This window comes from Glycine soja, chromosome 14 (assembly GCF_004193775.1).
Source record: "Glycine soja cultivar W05 chromosome 14, ASM419377v2, whole genome shotgun sequence".
NCBI classification, from domain to species: Eukaryota; Viridiplantae; Streptophyta; class Magnoliopsida; order Fabales; family Fabaceae; genus Glycine; species Glycine soja.
The window spans coordinates 41,960,620-41,981,171 of NC_041015.1; the positions used below are offsets into that span (position 1 = coordinate 41,960,620).

General features: G+C 37.0%; 2 protein-coding genes across 3 annotated transcripts; one reads left to right on the forward strand and one right to left on the reverse strand.

Moving 5' to 3' along the window:
- Positions 1 to 6,596: 6,596 nt before the first annotated feature.
- On the reverse strand, positions 6,597 to 17,910 carry LOC114385133. Of its 2 annotated transcripts, XM_028345118.1 has the most exons (4): positions 17,664 to 17,910; positions 17,510 to 17,578; positions 16,584 to 16,769; positions 6,597 to 6,846 (listed from the first exon to the last, which is right to left on the reverse strand). In XM_028345118.1, the coding sequence occupies exons 1-3, from the start codon at positions 17,835 to 17,837 to the stop codon at positions 16,590 to 16,592; spliced, it is 423 nt and encodes a 140-aa protein (XP_028200919.1). In that variant the 5' UTR covers positions 17,838 to 17,910; the 3' UTR covers positions 6,597 to 6,846; positions 16,584 to 16,589. The 2 variants fall into 2 exon arrangements, with proteins under 2 accessions (XP_028200919.1, XP_028200918.1); XM_028345117.1 differs by lacking the exon at positions 6,597 to 6,846 and having other exon boundaries at positions 16,460 to 16,769.
- LOC114384065 lies at positions 13,304 to 15,039 on the forward strand. Its single transcript, XM_028343745.1, has 2 exons — positions 13,304 to 14,948; positions 15,029 to 15,039. Exons 1-2 carry the CDS (start codon positions 13,304 to 13,306, stop codon positions 15,037 to 15,039), a joined length of 1,656 nt encoding a protein of 551 aa, XP_028199546.1.
- Positions 17,911 to 20,552: the final 2,642 nt, after the last annotated feature.

The following is a 20,552-nucleotide window of genomic DNA, read 5'->3' on the forward strand; positions in this document are numbered from 1 at the left end:
ACTATGATCTAGTGGAGAGTTTTAAAACTTTGACGGGATTAAAATGTACGAATAATTAACTATAATAATCAAATTCTTCTCGTATATAGAATTCCAGTTTGAACTATTTTATTAATTTTGACAAATAATTTTCTTATTATAAAATTTCACCATACATAGGGTTAGGACAGCTTAAGCTTGTCCTGCATCCAACTCTTAATTGTTTAACAGCTTAATAATTCTTTAAGCTCTAAACCCAGATGAAGTAACTTAATGATATTCAAATTTATTTATAGAGATTGTAGATATCTTTTATGGAAAACAATCTTACTCAAATTGGATAAGTTCATTATAGATGAAAAATCTCTTCTAAGTATTTAATGCAACTACATATCCAACAATTAGGCTCAAAACCACTAGTTGAATTGAAACAATCACACACCTATTGATGCACACACACTAAATGATATTCAAATTTAATTAAGATTGGCTCTAAATGGAATATATACTTGAAAGAGTTTATTTATAATTTACTTGAATTTATCCTACGATTATGTAAGTGTTTAAACGAACATATGAAAATAACTTATAATACGTTCATGCACTATTTTCAACTTATTTCAACAAGTTTCATTAGACAACTTATAAAAACAACTTACAATTCATGTGAATTGTTTAACCATATTTCTTCTTCCATTATAGGAACAATTTATGCACAAGTACTTAGATGATAAACCTTGAGTGCTGTTTAGATAAATTTCTCCAAACACTTGCAAGAAAAACAGAAAAAGAAGAACAAATTAAATAAATTTCTCATAAACTAAAATAGCTTATGCACAAGTCATTTTATATAAGTTATCTCGTATTAGTTTCTTCAAAAGCTTTTATTTAAACTTGTCTTATACTCAACATTTACTTAATCTTGTGACATTTTGTACAATATTTTTTTTTTACCATGAATTTTCTGTGCGAGATACAACTAGAAACGCTGTATTTTAAAAAATTGTAATATGAATATTATTATGAATATCTCATTAATGTAATGATTTTAAATGTTGAAAGCTACAGACCTACAGTCCATATTATAGACTATAGTGGAGGTCCTAGAGGACATCTGGGTTTTTATTCCGGATATCAAGGTAACTATGTAAATTATTGTTAATTACTATAATGAAGATTTTTACATTATTTTGATTAGGATCCAGATTTAATCAAGAAAGAATCAAACTCCCAACATTCAAAATATGACAAATATACCGTTATACTAAAACTGAGAAAACTAGAAAGTAGCTACTACAAACAGAACCGTTCTAATACTATGAATTGTGTTAATTTTACAAGCTGTCCATTTTCTAACTTAAGGAGGCCAATTTCATATCCTAATATCTCCCCAATGGCTAGCAAAAGTCAAGGAAACATGTTGGGTTACTTGGGTACAAAAAGGAGACACTCTTGATTGAAGAACCATAGAAGGTAATAAGAGAAAAATATGAAAGACAGCTTACAAGTTACATCTTTGCAACACCTTCGTTCTTCCTAATTGTTAAGAACTTCATACTTGCAAGTATACTTAGGAGATAATTGAAATTATTTTAGCTCAAATGTAAAAACACTCTTGTTTTAGGGAAAAAGGAAGTATGTGGGTAGCATTTAAGAGTTTTTTTTTTATCTAGGTTACTCTGTTTCGGATGGAGATAGAGCGAGGTTTCATGGTATATGTGTGACACAGGAGGGCAAAACCAATATCGGTAGGGTGTGTTCTATATAGAGAGGTGTCTCCCTCTCCCCACTAAACAACCTGACTTTTAGGCATGACTCCTTTACATCAATGCATTTACAATAATTAAACAGGAGAGAAATTTGCTTTTTGAAAGTTTAAATAGAGAGGTGTCTCCCTCTCCCCACTTATCCAAAGGCAGCTTATCTCCTCTCTCTCTCTGTTTTATATATAAATATATAAGCAGTGGTTGAGAAATAAAAAAATATAACTCAGCACTTTTCTATTGTATTGTGTAACTCAAATTTCTCAGCAACGTAGGCACTTCATTTTCAACAATAATCAAGTCTAGTAATAATACATCACTACTAGACAATAACTTGTAGAGGTTATAGTAGTGGTAGATCATTCTCATCGAGGATATGATGTTATTAGAGAACAAGGGTTTGATATTATTAAAGGTAAAAATTTTGGATTTGAAAATAACACGCTAAATGAAGGTATGTTGAATGCTAAACAGAAAACAATCAAAAATAACTTACATTTTAATCTAATTTTTTTAACTAGCTAACTCGTTGACTTGGTAGTAAACTCGAGAGTTTACCGAGAATTTACTAAAAAAAGAGTTTACTCAAGAATCAACTCGCAGAGGACAAGTGAACTCGTAAACTCGTAAGAGTTAGCGAATTAACTCGAGAGTTTGATAACCATGGTTGAGCCAAATCGATGGATGAGAAGATGGGATTCACTATGATCCAAGACATGCAGGTAAGGAAGGTTCCTTTGTTTTGTATCCCTATTTCTATTTATATGGGTTTTCATCCCTATATGACCATATCGTCCATAGTTTTTTATTTATTATTGATAGCTGTTAAAGTTTACGTAGTTTTGTGTATTGTAGCTGTTTTGTTAGTCAGCTTTATTAAGGAGACAGCTGTATTGTGTAAGTGTAAACAGCTGTCTCCCTCCCTTTTGTACCCTATATATATAGAGAGAGAGAGAGCAATGCAAAGTAGATTGATAGTGTGAAAATACACACAAAAATTCAAATCTCAAGTTGGTATCAAAGGGTAATTGTTTTGACTCTGGTCGCTGTCCGCCGCCGGCCTCCACCATCTCCGGCCATCGTATCTTCTGGCGAACCCAGGGTTGGGTGCGCCTTGAAGAGTGCGACTCACTCGTGGAAGTCGCGTGGCCAGAATACCAGCCACGCGCCTCCACACACCGCCACCAACCCACGCCAATTCCGGCACGTGAGGTCCACACGCCGCCCTCCGATCACCCGAAGTTCACCGGACCAGTTCCAGCAGCTTCGTCATCTTCTCCTGGGCACGTTTCAGTCCTTGTTTTTCGGTATTGACAACTTGCTCGTTCCAGCCCTTGCGTTTCCTTCTCCTTCTCCATTAGGGTTTCATTTTTTGATCAAAAATGGCCTCTGCCGATCCTGTATTCTCCTTCTCTGGAACCCCCACCATCACTACTGCAAAACTCAACTGAAAGAACTACCTATCTTAGTCTGCCTCAGTGGAGTTGTGGTTTCTTGGCCAAGGATATCATGACCACTTGGAAAAAAGAGCTAGTGCTGTCCCAAACGACAAGAAATCTGAGTGGGAAAAACTTGACTTTCAACTATGTGCTGTGCTGTGGCAATCGGTTGAGCTGGATGTTTTGGAAACTCTTAGATCATTCAAAACATGTTCTTTTTGGAAGAAGGCTCAAGAGATATTTGCCAATGATATTCAAAGTCTTTTTGATGCAACCCAAAAAGTTGCTGCACTCAAATAGACCAGCCATGATATGATTGTGCATATAGGTAAAGCTCGAGCAGCAGTGGAAGAGTTAAAAAGGTTTCTTGTAGCTGATTCTTTGGAAGAAGTAAATAGGAAGCTGGACAAGTTTTACATGGTTCTTATTTTGAGAAGCCTACATTCAGATTTTGATCATGTGCGTGATCAAGTTCCGTCAATGGACTCTCTAATTACTAGACTTCTTTGTGTGCCCCATGTGTTGAAAGATGAAAACTTAGCTGAAGTCGAGGAAACATCAGCCATGGTTGCACCTCTTGGAAGAGGAGGAGGACGTAACAACAGAGGAGGCCGCGGTGGAAGGAGTGGACGTCCTCAATGCACCTACTGCAGGAAGATGGGTCATACTCAAGAAAATTGTTACTTTACTCCTTACATGGCTTTTCTGACAAGGTAGCACATGTATCTAAATCAGAAAAATCAGAGTCTAAGTTCTCTAATGAGGAGTACCAAGAATATTTGAAGCTAAAATCTGAAAAATCCAGCAACCAAGCCCAATCCTCCTCGGTACCATGTGTTTCAATAGCATGTATCTCTCAATCTATGGGAGGTCCTAGTCCTTGGATACTTGATTCAGGTGCCTCTGATCATATCTCTGGTAAAAAATCATCTTTTTCATCTATTTCTTTTCCAAAAACTCCTCACTTTGTTATTGTAGCCAATGGGTTCAAAGTTGCATCTCAAGGAATTGGTCAAGTTTCTTTATCTCCTTCATTAAAGTTGAATTCTATATTATTTATTCCTCATTGTTCTTACAACTTAATCTCATTAAGTCAACTGACTCGTTCGTTAAATTGCTCAGTAACCTTTGATGCTAATTCTTTTGTTATTCAGAAACATGGTACGGGTCGTCTGATTGGAGAAGGACGTGAATCACGAGGACTTTATTACTTAGAATCCAGCTTTCCTGTGTTCTGTTTTGTAACTTCAAAACCCAAGTTTTTGCATGATCATCTAGGTCATCCAAGTCTACCAAAATTAAAAATAATGGTCCCTAGTCTTAAGAATCTTCAAGTCTTAGAATGTGAATCTTGTCAATTAGGAAAACATGTTAGGTCATCATTTCCTCAAACTGAAAAAAGATGTAACTCGATTTTCTCTACCATTTAGGTCGGGCCCATTGGTGAGGTTGATCAACTTAAGGCTCGGTTAGTAGCTAAAGGATACACTTAGATCTATGGCCTTGATTATTGTGATTCTTTCTCTCCTGTAGCTAAAATCACCACTGTTCGACTATTTCTTGCTATGGCTGCCATGCGTCATTAGCCTCTCCATCAACTTGACATTAAAAATGTCTTCCTTCATGGTGATCTTGAGGAGGAAATTTATATGGAGCAACCCCCTGGATTTGTTACTCAGGGGGAGTATGGCCTGGTGTGCAAGCTACACTGAACTCTCTATGGGTTGAAGCAATCTCCTCGAGCTTGGTTTGGTAAATTTAGTCATGTTGTGCAACTTTTTGGGTTGAAACGAAGTGAAGCAGACCATTCTGTTTTTTATTGTCATACATCTCCTGGAAAGTGTGTTTATCTAATGGTCTATGTTGATGATATAGTGATTACAGGAAATGATACTACTAAGATCGTCCAGCTAAAAGAGATGGTGTTGTGATTTCACAGAGAAAGTATGCTCTTGATATACTGGAGGAAACAGGCATGCAAAATTGTAGGCCTGTTGATAGCCTTATGGATCCAAATCTGAAGCTCATGACAGATCAAAGTGAAGTTTACACTGATCCCGAGAGATATAGGAGACTTGTGAAAAAACTCATTTATCTCACCATTACAAGACCTGATATTTCTTTTGTTGTTGGGGTGGTTAGCCAATTTATGCAAAATCCTCATGTTGATCATTGGAATGTTGTCATGTGTATTCTCAAATATGTAAAGAACGCTCTAGGACAAGGATTGTTGTATGAAGACAAGGGTAACACTCAAGTCTCTGGATATTGTGATGCAGATTGGGCTGCTTGTCCCATAGACAGGAGATCTACCTCAGGATATTGTATTTTTATTGGAGGAAATGTTATCTATAGGAAGAGCAAGAAACAAACCGTTGTTGCTCGATCCAGTGCAGAGGCTGAATATCGATCTATGGCTATGGTTACATGCGAACTTATGTGGATTAAACACTTTCTCCAAGAGTTGAGATTTTGTGAGGTGGTGCAAATGAAGTTGTACTGTGATAATCAGGCAGCTCTTCACATTGCCTCAAATTCAGTCTTCCATGAGAGGACTAAACATATAGAGATTGATTGTCATTTCATTCGAGAGAAACTATTGTCCAAGGAGATTATCACTGAGTTCATCAATTCTAATGACCAGCCAACAGATATTTTAACTAAGTCCTTAAGAGGAACTAGGATTCAGTCTATATGTTCCAAGCTTGGTGCATATGATTTGTATGCTCCAGCTTGAGGGGGAGTGTTAAAGTTTATGTAGTTTTGTGTATTGTAGCTGTTTTGTTAGTCAGCTTTATTGAGGAGACAGCTGTATTGTGTAAGTGTAAACAGCTGTCTCCCTCCCTTTTTGTACCCTATATATATAGAGAGAGAGAGAGCAATGCAAAGTAGATTGATAGTGTGAAAATACACACAAAAATTCAAATCTCAAGTATAGCATTCTAAAATTTAAGTTCTCCACAAACTTTGAATGATGGAAACTTAGAGCTAGAACCCCTTAACTAATCCAAACATCCCTTTTTGAGGTGTATAAGAATGTGGAATTCTGGATTCTTCTGACATTTACTCATGTAAAATCATAATGGTACTGTGGTAGTGGTACAATGCAAGGCAGGGTGGCCATTATTTGGAATTTGGCTATTATTTGGAATTTTTATATATAGATTAAATATTTTTTATATCTTCAGAATACTCAAATTCTTAATAAATCAAATTCAATAACCAAGCTGAAAATCCTAAAGTATAGTAATTGAAACTGGACCAGACCCTGTGAAGGATAGTGACAACTCCCGGCATTGGTTCAATTGCCAATTTCTCCAATGATCAATGCAGCAATTATTTTAAATATGAAAAGATATATTCATCAAAAATACACTTTGGAATCAATTAATTATAACAAAATTAACATAATATGTTCCTGAATCCTCCTAGTTTCTGCTTCTTGGTTCATGAGTAAATGTTAACGTGACAAATTCTGTGGGTTGAGCAACATATTATACCGCAACAAGACACAATATTAAATTTAAGAAACAACAGTATATACTTGTCTCCTCTTTGTTTTCAGCATTACCTTGGTTTTCTTTAAGTACAAAGCATGCAATAGGGGGGAAACTTATTTCGCATGAAACTGACTTTGAGTGGATAGTAAGCTCCATGTTGACCAACTACAACAAATTTAAATAACACCGGAATAAATCCAATTTTCTTTTTTGCTTCAGTTTTGATGTACCAGAATCAGAACGCCAGCTCAAACAGGCCACTGATGGATGCATAAATAAATAGATATTAAACACTTATACACTATGTTCCGGTTGTCACTCTTAAAATAAGTTATAAAGATACTAACTATTAGAGTATTATAAGGAGCTGCAATTATTCAACTGCAGTCTCCTCTAGCTTCTAGTGGAAGCTAGTTAGTTACTCCTAGTAGAAGCTAGTCAATTGTAAGTCGTTAGTTAGTTGTTAGCCAGACTAATAGAATTGTCTATATATACTGTTTGTAAGCCTGAAGTTCATTGACTTAAAAAATGATATTTTACTTCTTCATTTCTCTCTCTCAATTCTCTTAGTCTAGAAATCTATGACGGTATCTAGAGCTTAGTCGATCATCAATGGCGACAAACTCTATCTCTTCTTATTCCGCTTCCACTTTTTCTGAATTTGATCTCACAGAAGCTTGATGATTCAAATTTTCTTCTTAGGCGACAGCAAATTGAATCTTTCATCAAGTCACACAAACTTCAAAGGTTTGTCGCGAATCCGAAAATTCCCTTATGATTCCTTACTAAAGCAGATCGCGATGCAGGAATTGAGAATCCTGCATACAAGGTGTGGGAACAAGACCTGGTTCTTCTTGCCTGGTTGCAATCGACTCTGTCCACATCAATCTTATCTCAGATCATTGGATGCGTTCATTCTTATGAGGTTTGGGAACAGATCCATGATTATTTCCACAAACAGACGCGAGCCAAAGCAAGGCAACTTCAAACAGAGTTGTGCGCAACGATTCTTGAAGATTAGTCCATGCACGAGTTTCTGCTTAGGATCAAAGCCATTTACGATGCACTTGCTTCTATCGGAAGTTCAATTTCTCTTCAAGAACACATTGATGCCATTCTTGAAGGACTGCCGCAAGAATATCATTCAGTAATCTCAGTTATAGAGTAAATTTCAACCGCTACCTATTGAAGAAGTTGAAGCATTATTGCTAGCTCACAAAGCTCGATTGCTTAAGTTTCAAAGATACACTACTGAATCGCCTTCAATCAACCTTACTCAGGCTAACCCTAACTCCTCATCATCGTTTGGTTCTAACTCTTATGTAGCGCCGAACAATTCCTCAGAACTGTATGATTCATCTGGTCGTGGAAATTTTAATCGTGGCGGCCATCGTGGCAGCAGCGGCAGCGGTCATGACCGTGGGGGAGGATGCTTTGCAAATTTCCCATGTCAAGTATGTTACAAGTATGGTCATACTGCATCTTTTTGTCACTATAGGTTTGATCAGGGCTATCAACCTAATCCTTCACTCACTTTTAGTGTTGTCAAATGGCGGTTATGGCGGCGCCATGGTGGTATGACATGGTGGCTTTTTGAAAAAACACCACCAAATAGCGGTGGCGTTGCAGGATGGCGGTGCCGCCATAGGTTTAACTTTGGTGGCGATTATGGCGGAAGAAACGTTTTTTTTTTTAATTTTTCCAAAATGACAGATTGGACCGTCTTGGGCTGACCCGACCCAACCCTAAACCCGGTTTTGGAATCAAAATGGGATGAGCAGCACGCAACAAGCACCAACGCGAGTACCACGCTAACTCCCAAAGTCGACAACGGCACCACGCACCAGCGTGAGTTCTCTCACGGTCTCACCTGAAGTCGACGACGGCACCATGCGAGCACCACGCACCAGTGCGAGTTCTCTCACGGTCTCACCCGAAGTCGACGACGACACCACACGAGCAACGGCAACGGCTACGGCTACGGACGGCGACGGCTACAGACGGTGTCGGCTACAAACGGCAACGGCAACACCCTGGTTCTGTTTTTTGTTTGGTTCTGTTTGACACTTTTTTAATTTTTGGTTCTGTTTTTTTTTTTGTTTCTGTTTAGCCCTTTTTTATTTATATTTATTTTTTATCTATTGTTTTGTTAATATTTATATGTATATGTAAATATATTTTTTTTTGTCCGCCATTTGCCGCTACGCCATCCGCCATTTTTTTATGGCGGATTTTTGGCTTTCCGCAGTGAACCGCCATCCACCATTAACAACATTGCTCACTTTCCATGATCCTTCAAATCAAGGAAATACTCAGACTAACAGTTTTAGTCAAAATCAGTATTCTGGTCAAGGAAATGGTTCTGGTCAAAATAACTATGGATGGAACAATGGGTTCAGATCATCAAATTCGGAGGGTGAAGGTACCAATCAGAACAGATCAATGCAAAACAATCAGAATCAACAGTCTCCGAGTGCAATGATTGCAAACTCCAATTCTAATTTTCAGACCAGTACTCCTACAACTTGGATACCAGATTCAGGTGCCTCATTTCATGTGACGGGAATCACAGAACATACAGCAACTCAGTCCCTTTGAAGGTCCAGACCAAATTTATATTGGTAATGGACAAGGTTTGCCCATTCATTCCACTGGTTCTTCCACTTTTATTTCTCCTATTAATTCTAAAGTGTCTTTGTCCTTGAATCAGCTGCTTCATGTGCCTACTATAACAAAAAATCTTATCAGTGTCAGTAAATTTGCTCTAGACAATGATGTATATTTTGAATTTCATCCTAATTATTGTCTTGTCAAATCACAAGGAGCCAATGAGATCTTGCTTAAAGGCTCACTTGGACCAGATGGTTTATATGTCTTCCCAAATCTTCATCTCCAAGGCTCAATTCCTGCCAGTTCAGCCTCTTGCTTTGTTTCAAATTTTGTAACCAATGTCCGTTCTGATGTAAATACTCTCAATTCTGCTGTAAAAACCACTTCTGTTGATAGTGCATGTACTGGCACCGGCTCTCAAACTCTTTGGCGCCTTAGACTGGGCCATCCTAGTTCTAATGTTTTGAGACTTGTTCTTAATCATTGTAAGATACCAACCTCTAATAAAAATGTCTTTGAATTTTGTACTTCTTGCAGTGTTGGTAAATCTCACAGATTACCTGCCTCATTATCTGAAACAGTTTATAATAAACCTTTGGAACTAATATACAGGGATCTATGGGGTCCTGTCCACATTCCTTCCAAAAATGGTTTTTACTATTACATAACCTTTGTTGATGCCTAGTCTAGGTTCACCTGGATCTATTTGCTTAAACATAAGTCAGAAACCTTCACCATTTTTCAACAGTTCAAGCTAATGAACTTCAGTTTGACTCCAAAATTAAGAGTGTTCACACAGATTGAGGAGGAGAGTTCAGACCTCTCACTAATTTTTTAGCAAGCCAAGGTATCACTCTTAGATTGATCTGTCCACACACTCATCACCAAAATGGTGTAGTGGAAAGGAAACACAAACATATTGTGGAATTAGGACTCGCTCTTCTTAAACAAGCTTCACTGCCTCTCAAGTTTGGGGATTTTGCCTTCACTACAGCAGCATACTTGATAAATAGATTGCCTACTGCTTCTTTGCATTTTAATGTTCCCTATACTACTGTCTTTTTCAACAAAAATCCAGATTATAACTTTCTTAAAGCCTTTGGTTGGTCCTGTTTCCCTTTCCTTAGACCTTACAATCGTCACAAGCTTGAATTTAGGTCTCACGAGTGTGTTTTTCTTGGGTATTCCACATCTCATAAGGGTTACAAATGTCTTTCTCTAACTAGCAAACTCTTTATCTCTAAGGATGTTGTTTTCAATGAAGTCAAATTCAGATCTGTTTTTGTCTTCCTCTAAGTCTGATTCACATCCTAATAATCTCATCTCTTTCATTACCTCCATCCCTATTGTTCCTCAACCATTTCTTCTCTTTCCCCCTCTAGCAATTCTGTTGCTAGTCCTACTTCTGTTAATCCTACAGCTGATTCAAATTCCGGCCCTAGTCCTTCTGTCCATGCTGAGTCTAGTCCTACTGTTGCATCTGAGGTTCCTAGTCCTACTATTGATGCTGGATCCACTTCTGTGCAAGACAATTCTTGCAGTCATCAGATTTGTCTCCCTCTGAAGTATCATACAGTGCAGCATTGGAGACTGTTCCTACAGTTAATTCTCATCCTATGCAGACCAGATCAAAGTCTGGAATTCATTTACCAAGACTTAATTCAACCTTGTTTCTTGCTCACTGTGAACCCAAATCTGTGAAGCAGGCTTTGGCTGATTCAAAATGGTTTAATGTAATGAAACAAGAATATGACGCACTGATGAATAACAAGACCTGGGATTTGGTTTCTCTTCCACCCAATAAGAAAGCAGTGGGTTGCAAATGGGTGTTCAGGGTCAAAGAAAATGCAGATGGGACAGTTAATAGATACAAAGCTAGACTGGTGGCAAAAGGATTTCATCAAGTGGCTGGTTTTGATTTCAATGAAACCTTTTCCCCTGTTATCTAACCTGTTACAATAAGGTTGATTCTCACCTTGGCTCTAACCAATAAGTGGGAACTTTTTCAACTTGATGTTAACGATGCCTTCTTAAATGGCTTTCTAGAGAAAACCATCTATATGCAGCAGCCCCCAGGATTTGAAAATACCGATCTTTCTCTTGTTTGTAAATTGAATAAGGCTCTATATGGACTTAAACAAGCACCAAGACAGTGGTTCGATAGACTAAAATCTACACTCTTGCATCTTGGCTTTTCTGTGAGCAAGTGTGATCCACCTCGTTTTGTCTTCAAAGATACCTCTCATATTGTCTATCTTTTGGTGTATGTTGATAATATTATAATCACAGGCAGATCTGTCAATTTAATCCAGCAGTTCACTGTCAAACTTCACTCTAATTTTTCCCTTAAACAACTTGGGAAACTGGATTATTTTTTGGGAATTGAAGTCAAGACCCTAACTGATGGCTCTATTCTTCTAACTCAAGGCAAATATATCACAGATCTCCTACAGAAAACTAAAATGGCTGAGGCTCAACCTATTGCTTCCCCAATGGTTTCTGGATGCAAGCTTACTAAAATAGGAGCAGACCTCTTCTCAGATCCTACTCTTTATAGATCAGTAGTTGGAGCTCTTCAACACTCCACTATAACCAGACCTGAACTAAGTTTTTCTGTAAACAAAGTCAGTCAATTCATGGCCAACCCTCTTGAATCTCACTGGACAGCAGTGAAAAGAATTCTCAGATATCTCAAAGGCTCTTTACACCATGGCCTACTTCTCAAAGCTGCTACTCTTGGAATACCCATTCCCATTAAGGCCCTTTGTGATGCAGACTAGGCTTTTGACCCTGATGATCGCAAATCTACTTCAGGAGCTTCTATTTATTTTGGCCCTAATCTTATATTTTGGTAGTCTAAGAAACAACAGATTGTTGCAAGATCAAGTAGTGAGGCTGAGTATCGAAGCCTAGCACAAGCCACAGCTGAAGTAGTGTGGATTCAAACTCTGCTGACTGAACTATTTGTTCCTTTCACTACTCCAGCAATCTTCTGTGACAATCAAAGTGTTGTTGCCATCACTCATAACCCTGTTCTTCACTCCAGGACAAAGCACATGGAAATTGATATTTTCTTTGTTCAGGAGAAAGTTCTAGCTAAGAAGCTGCAAGTCTACCACATTCCTGCCATTGATCAGTGGGCAGATGCCTTGACCAAAGCTCTATCTCCAACCAGATTTCTTTTCTTGAGATCCAAACTCAATGTCCTTGAGCCTCCTCCAAAGTCTCAACCTCATTGAGTTTGAGTTTGGGGGGGGGGGTATTAGAGTATTATAAGGAGCTGCAGTTATTCAACTGCAGTCTCCTCTAGCTTCTAGTGGAAGCTAGTTAGTTACTTCTAGTAGAAGCAGTGTTGTTAAATGGCGGCCATGGTGGCGCCATGGCGGTTTTCCATGGCGGATTTGCGAAAAAACGCCACCGAATAGCGGTGGCATGGCGGGTTTGGGATGGCGGCGCCATGGCGGTCGTGGCGGGATGGCGGAAATGGCGGAAATCTGTTTGGCTTTTGTCCGCGGTAGGAGTTGGGCCGACCCGACCCAACCCTACCCGGTTATTCATTAAACTAAAAACCCTCCACAGCTTGCGTTCAGAACAGCTAGCCGTTCCTCCAACAGCTTGCATTCGGAACTCTGCTGCCTGCGTCCCTCCCGAACCCCGCCGCACCCAGCCGCCGCCGCGACACCACCCCCTCCCCGCCGCACCCAGCCACCGCCGCGACGAGGCCCGCAACGCACGAACGGCGGCGACGAGCTCCGACGACGAGCCCCGGCAACGCGCGACACCACCCCCTGTTTCTGTCTCGCGAAGGAAGAAGAGGAAGAAGACGCGCGGGTCAGCTGATCTGTTTTTTTTTTTTTGGGCTTTTTGCTGTTTGACACCCCCCATTTTTCTGTCTACAGTTTTTTTTTTTCCTTTTGCTATTTGACACCCCTTTTTACTGTTAACAGTCCCTTTTTTTTTTTTTCCTATTTGACACCATAATTTATTTTTTTTCTGTTCAGTCCTCTTTTAAATGGCTGAACCATCATCTGATGCTGCTACTGCAAGTGAAACGAAGAAAAATAAGGCAGACCCAGGCTGGAAATATTGCCATTCACTAGTGGAAGGAGATACAAACACCATTGTTTGTAATTTCTGTGGAAAAATCACTAAGGGAGGAATAACCCGAGCCAAACAACACCTGATTGGGAAGTCGGGCAACATTGCAGCTTGCAAGAAAACTCCCCCAAATGTAATCGAAGAGTTGAAGGAATATATGACTACAAAAAAAAGTGGGACCACTTACAGTACTTCTGGCAGTGGTAATATGGCAAATATAAGAGATTTTGAATTTGGTGAACCGATTGGATGTGATGGAAGTGAAGAAGATGAGTTTGCGGACTCTTGTAATGTTGCTGCAAGTGCAAAGACAAAGTGTGGGACTAAAAAAGGACCAATGGACAAATTCTGTAAGAATCCAGAAAATGCAATCAATCGGAGAAAAATGGAGATGCTGAGGCAAATGAACATAAGAGAGTCAATGGATAAGAATGAAGTATTGAAGGTGCATCAACATATTGCTCGCTTTTGGTACCAAGCAGGTTTGTCATTCAACCTCATTAAATTGAAAAGCTTTGAGAACATGGTTGCAGCCATTGGTCAATATGGGCCACATTTGCCCATTCCTAGCTATCATGACATCAGAGTTCCACTCTTGAAGAAGGAAGTTGAATATACTGAAAATTTGATGAAAGGCCATAGGGAGCAATGGGTCAAGTATGGTTGTACTATTATGTCCGATGCATGGACTGATCGGAAACAAAGATGCATCATTAATTTTTTTATTAACTCTCAAGCTGGTACCATGTTTTTGAAGTCTGTTGATGGCTCTGATTTTGTAAAGACAGGTGAAAAGCTTTTTGAGTTGCTTGATGCCATTGTGGAGGAAGTTGGAGAAGAGAATGTTGTTCAAGTTGTAACCGATAATGGGAGCAACTATGTTTTAGCGGGTAAGTTGTTGGAGGAGAAAAGGAAACATATTTATTGGACTCCTTGTGCAGCTCATTGTATTGATTTGATGCTTGAAGATATTGGGAAGCATCCCTTGATAAGGAAGACAATTAGAAGGGCAATTAATCTAGTTGGGTTTATCTATGCCCATTCTAGTACCTTAAGTTTGTTGAGAAATTTTACAAACAAGAGGGAATTGGTGAGACATGCTATTACTAGATTTGCCACTTCTTATCTAACCTTGGAAAGGCTTCACAAAGAGAAAGCCAATATTAGAAAAATGTTTACTTCTGATGAATGGACCTTGAACAAGCTATCTAAGGAGCCTAAGGGAAAAGAAGCTGCAAAGGTAGTGCTCATGCCTTCTTTTTGGAATAGTGTGGTTTACACTCTTAAAGTCATGGCTCCACTTGTGAAAGTGCTTCGTCTTGTGGATGGTGAAAGGAAACCAGCCATGGGCTATATTTATGAAGCAATGGACAAGGCAAAAGAAACAATTATCAAGTCTTTCAACAACAATGAAAGCAAGTACAAAGATGTGTTTGAAATCATTGATAAAAGATGGAATTGTCAGCTTCATAGGCCATTGCATGCAGCTGCCCACTTCTTAAATCCAGAGTTCTTTTATGACAACACTGACTTAGAGTTTGATTTTGAGGTCACCAATGGTTTGCTTGAGTGCATTAAGAAGTTGATTCCACAATTTGATGTGCAACAGAAAATTCTAACCGAGTTGCATCTTTACAAGATTGGTGCTGACCACTTAAAGGAAAACCCATTCTCCTAGTAAGAAACTTTTATCATACTATTTTTTTTTATGTATTAGTGATTTAGTGTTATAATTCAGAATTCTAAGTTATGCTCTTGGTTGGTAATTGGTATTGCAGCATATTGGTGGCGAATGTTTGGGTCACAAACTCCAAATTTGCAGAAGCTGGCTATTAAGATTTTGAGTTTGACTTGCAGTGCTTCAGGATGTGAAAGAAATTGGAGTGTGTTTGAGCAAGTAATTGTGACAAAACTCTAACTATACTTTTTAATTTTATTTAATTTTGATGATCAAGTTATATTTGGAGTATATTTGAGATTGAAATCAACATTTATTTGTTATGTTGTAGATTCATTCCAAAAAAAGAAAGAGGCTTGAGCACAAGAGGTTGCATGATTTGGTGTTTGTCAAATACAACCAACAATTGAAGCAAAGATATAATGCAAGAGATGAAATTGATCCAATTTCTCTTAATGATATTGATGTATGCAATGAATGGCTCGTGGGAGAGATGGATCAAGATGATGATAATGATGCTGGAAATGATTTGGTATTTGAAGATGATGATGCTCTAAATTGGGCAACTGTGTATCAGGCTTCGGGGGTTGGAGAGTGTAGGATGTATACTAGGCGGAAAAAACAAAAAATAAGTGTTGCTGCTGCCCAAACTACTAAAAAACAGGCAATGGTTGTTGGATCTTCATCAAGGAAGCAAAAAGCAGTCCAAGAAAATGATGAGGATCTAGATGTTGAGGAGAATATTGATGTTGAATCTGAAGAAGAAGAAATCATGGTCAATTTTGAGGCGTCTGATGGGGAAGAGGGAGAGGGAGATGCTCCATTACCATATGATAACAACGAAGATGATTATGTTGGGATTGGAGAAGATGATTAGAGCCTCAACCTTCACTTTGCACTTTGCATTATGCTTTTATCATTTTCTTATTTTGAACTCTTTAATGAGTTTATTTGGTGTTGGTACTTGATTATTGTATGAACTCATGAAACTTTTTTAGTTTATTTGAATGCAATCCTTTGTTTTTTTCAATTTCAATGAGTTTATATATATGTTTTTTTTTTTTGTCCGCCATGACATCCGCCATTTTCCGCTACGCCATCCGCCATATTTTTATGGCGGATTTTTGACTTTCCGCCATGAACCGCCATCCGCCATTAACAACATTGAGTAGAAGCTAGTCAGTTGTAAGTAGTTAGTTAGCCAATTCTGTTAGTTAGTTAGTTAGCAAATTCTGTTAGTCTCTAACAGAATTGTGTATATATTGTTTGTAAACCTGAAGTTCATTGAGTCAATAAATGATATTTTACTTCTTCATTTCTCTGTCTCTCTCTCTCTCTCAATTCTCTTAGTCTAGAAACTCTATGACTAACAGACAAAATGAACAATAGCACTGCAAATCAAAAGAAACCACTGAAATTTCTGGCCATAAAACTTTGAATACATTTCAGTATTGGATGTCTTTCTTTACATATAGCAAAATCATCCTTCTATTATTAGATGTACAATTTTACAAACCTTCTTTCACTTTGAGGCACTACTGTGATTGTCTGGGGTAACATAATAAAGTGCCTTCGCTGCTGCTATCGCAGAATCCCCTCTCTTAACAATTTTCTGAAGGTCCTCAACCTTCTTTGACAAGGATGCAACATTTGTGTTGGTAGATTGAACCAGCTGATTTGAAGTTTCTAGTGCAGTGCATAACTGAATAAAGGGTAAAAAAATATAACATACTAAGTTGAACATAGAAGACAGATGAATAGTAGGAAAATAAAGATGAACCATACATTATAATCTTCTTCCCCCACCTCCTTCATTGGCCAATATAATAATAATGAGAGAAAATAGTCCATGCACTGAGTTACAGTGTCTTCTGATCATAAATTATCACTTGTGATAAGTTCATTGACTTTCACAAATTGTCTCTTTACACCTTAGTGTGTACACTATTTTCTCTTCACAGTAAGTCAATAACTACATACCTACCATGATTTCTAAATTCTAATAGATTGACAGTGTAAAAAAAATACTGATGCAAAGAAATTAAAATAGTCTATGCACTGAGTTACTATCTTATGATCACAAATTGTCACTCGTGATAAGTTCATTAGTTCACTGACTTTCACAAATTGTCTCGTTACACTTGAGTGCATAAACTATTTTCTCCTTATAAATAATTACATACCTACAATAGTTTCTGATAGGTTGACAATGCAAATATAAATATATTTATACTAATGCATAGAAATTAAAATCTAACAACAACAATAATAATAATAATAATGACAGAAAATAGTTTGTGCATTGTGTTACACAGTCTTCCGATCACAAATTGTCACTTGTGATAAGTTCATTGACATTCACAAATTGTCCCTTTACAGTAATAATAAAATTGGATTTGGTTTATAGTAAGAGATTGAGAGTGCATAGCATGATGATGATACCTTCAAGGTGAGAGAGGTCCAGGAGTGGTCGGTGCCAGAGAGTGCGGAATTCAAGTGGTCGTAGTGTTCCTGAAACGACACAAAGGATTGCCGTTTTAACGCGACTTACAAATTCGAAGGAAATGAATGAATGGGGAATGAAAAGAAACGGAACCTGGAAGAGTTTGGTGAGGTCAGGGGGTGGATCGTTGTAGTTGAAATTGGAAGAAGAAGGAAAGGTTTCGCGAAGGAGAGAGTGTCCTTGTCCGTGTTGTTGTTCTTCTTCTCCGACGTCGTTCAGGAGATCTCCGATGCACAAAAGGGGTCCTCCGATTCCTCTCATAGACATTTTTCTCTCTCTGATCCTTCTAACCTTGCGTTTCAATATTATTTTGCTTTGCTTTGCCTTTCAACTTCAATTCATTTCATTTAAATATGAGGGTATTCACGGGTACGGTTACTCGCGAAACAGTTTTTTTTATCAAATCCGATCCATTCCATTTAAATTCGTTTAAGTATTGAGTTTAGTCACCAATTTTAATATATAAATTCGTTAATTTATATTAAATTATTATTATTTATTTTTATATATAATATATATTTTTAAAATTAAAAAATTTAATTACTATTATTATCATACTAAATAACTATCAGTGAAACTATTTTTTCTTTTCTTATTTTTCATGATTTTACTTAATCATTTTAATGAAATTAAGATTTTAATTCCTAATTGTAGAGTATCTATTTTTCTTTTAAATTTGTTTAAAATTATTTTAGATATAATTCAAGTTTCAATTGTATTATTTATTTGACTATTTGAGAATATTTGAATTTTCAAATTATGTTTTAATAGTTTTGTTTTTTTAGTTTATTATATTTGTGGGTATGTTTGATGATAATGATAATATGATTCCTCATCTTTTCTTCCACTATTTGATCACATGTAACAATTATAAATAATATATTTAGTATTCCATTTAATAAAAAATTTAACTTATATAAAATATTAAATTTTAAAAAATAGCATATAAATTTAAATGTTTTGACTCGTTCACCCAATTAAATCCAATTCACCTCATTTACAATATTGGATTTGTTTGGTTTGAGTTTTAATTATCAACATGTTCAAATGTGGTTGAGTTGAGTTATGGTTTTTTCAAACCCAACCCAAACCAACTTGCGTATATTCCTACTACGTAATTATTCTATATTTCTTGATAAGCTTATAAGGAAAATAAACTAAAATTAATAGACTAAAATGTAATTTTTTTTCTTCTATTTTGTTAAATATGTGATTTTAATTTCTCAATTTTTTAATTAAGATATTATGTCTCTCACTTTTAAAAAATTTACAATTTAATTATTTTCTTTTTTAATTTAAACATTTTATTTCTCATTTTTAAAAAAATTTATCATTTTAATCTTTGTGACTAATTTCGAACCTTAACTTGTACTTTTTAAAATTGATTGTTAATATGATTCCTAAATTATTTTAAAAGTGTCAATTTGATCCCAAAAAATTTAAAAGTTCCAATTAGATACTTTAATTCTTAAAAATACAATTTTTAACTATCATTATATTTATTATTATTTTAAAATTTGATCAACACTGTCATCAACCTCTATCTCTGTCTTGAGTTTCACCTTCGATCCAGTCAGCGACGTCTTCAACAGCGTCACCATCGCCACCACCTATCGTGAGTCCCTAGAAGAGGTTGGGGTCATCTTCTACTCCATCTCTGAGGTTGTGCCTACTCTAGATCAAAGCCAGGCAAAGGGATCAAAACAAATCTGAGACATCATTCAAGCTCCGTCATGCACTGTTGCGTAGTCTTTCAGACGAAGGTAAGAGTTACATGGAGGAATTTATGATGGCATGGCGTTGACGTGAAAGCCAAGTTGGCAATTTTGTTACTTCTGTTATTCAATTGTTTGAAGGTTGTTAAGAATTAGTTTCATTAATTAGAAATTGTATATGATTTATCTAAATTGAGCAAGTATAAAAGCTCAATTCTACTATGTAATCAAGGATCCAATTTCATAAATACAATTGCTACTGATTCAACCATTTCTCTATCTTTATTCTCTATTCTCTGAAGGTTTCCGACATCATTTTGGCATCAAAGCACCAACCTCGCACCTGTGAAGATTATCAATGGTGGAGTACAATACTAGATCGCAAGATTTCAGAAAATTTGAAGATTCAATCAAAGAAACATTGAAGGAGATGAGCCAAAATATCAAGAAAATTGTAGATCATGTTGATGGACAAGAAACTCACATTTCAGCTCTTAATCATCAAAATACAGTGTTTATGGAGAGGATGAACCAGGAGGCGCATCATGGTGGTAGTTCGCATGGATCAGGTTCGTTCCATAGAGATCGCAGTTACATGGCTGCTCGTCAAGTGAAGATTGATTTTTCATGATTTAATGGCAGTTATCTCAATGGTTGGTTGTTTTGATGTTGCCAGTTCTTTGAAATTGATGGAACACCTGTGGAAATGAAGATGAAGTTGGCATCTATCAACTTGGAAGGACGTGCTTTATCTTGGCATCAGAATTTTGTTAGATTTCAACCTAAAGCTGAGGTGATTTCCTAGGAAACTTATGTTGCAGCTTTGGAAGAAAGATTTGGAGAAAAGCATAAAGATTCGATGTCAAAACTATCCTTGAAGCAATTAGGTAAAGTTTCTTACTACTATTACCAATTTGATTACTGGGTTGGCAGGGTTCAAATATTTGGAGAAATTGCTTTAGGAATCTTCTTGAATGGCTTTAAGCCTCCAATTCAGCATCATCTTAGGAGTTTTATGCCTGCATCTGTTAATCAAGCATATACATTAGCACTCTTGCAAGAAACCTCTTTGAGAACTTTGCAACAAGAATTTAGTTCGAATTGTAGGAGACCTCCTTTATTACCTACTCCTAGAACCCAACACATGAATTCATCTTCTACCTGGAAACCTACACCTAAACCATTTGTTGATTCCAAGGGCAAAGTTGTTATTGACTTTGATGATAGAAGATCGAAAGGGTTATGCTTTTGGTGTGATGAAAATTAT

Coding starts and splice junctions, on each gene's coding strand:
- LOC114384065 (XM_028343745.1), top strand. CDS start 13,304: ATGGCTGAACCATCATCTGATGCTGCTACTGCAAGTGAAACGAAGAAA.
- LOC114385133 (XM_028345118.1), bottom strand. CDS start 17,837: ATGTCTATGAGAGGAATCGGAGGACCCCTTTTGTGCATCGGAGATCTC. Junction 17,579..17,663: donor ACCTCACCAAACTCTTCCAG/GTTCCGTTTCTT, acceptor GTGTCGTTTCAG/GAACACTACGACCACTTGAA. Junction 16,770..17,509: donor GGACCTCTCTCACCTTGAAG/GTATCATCATCA, acceptor CCCTTTATTCAG/TTATGCACTGCACTAGAAAC.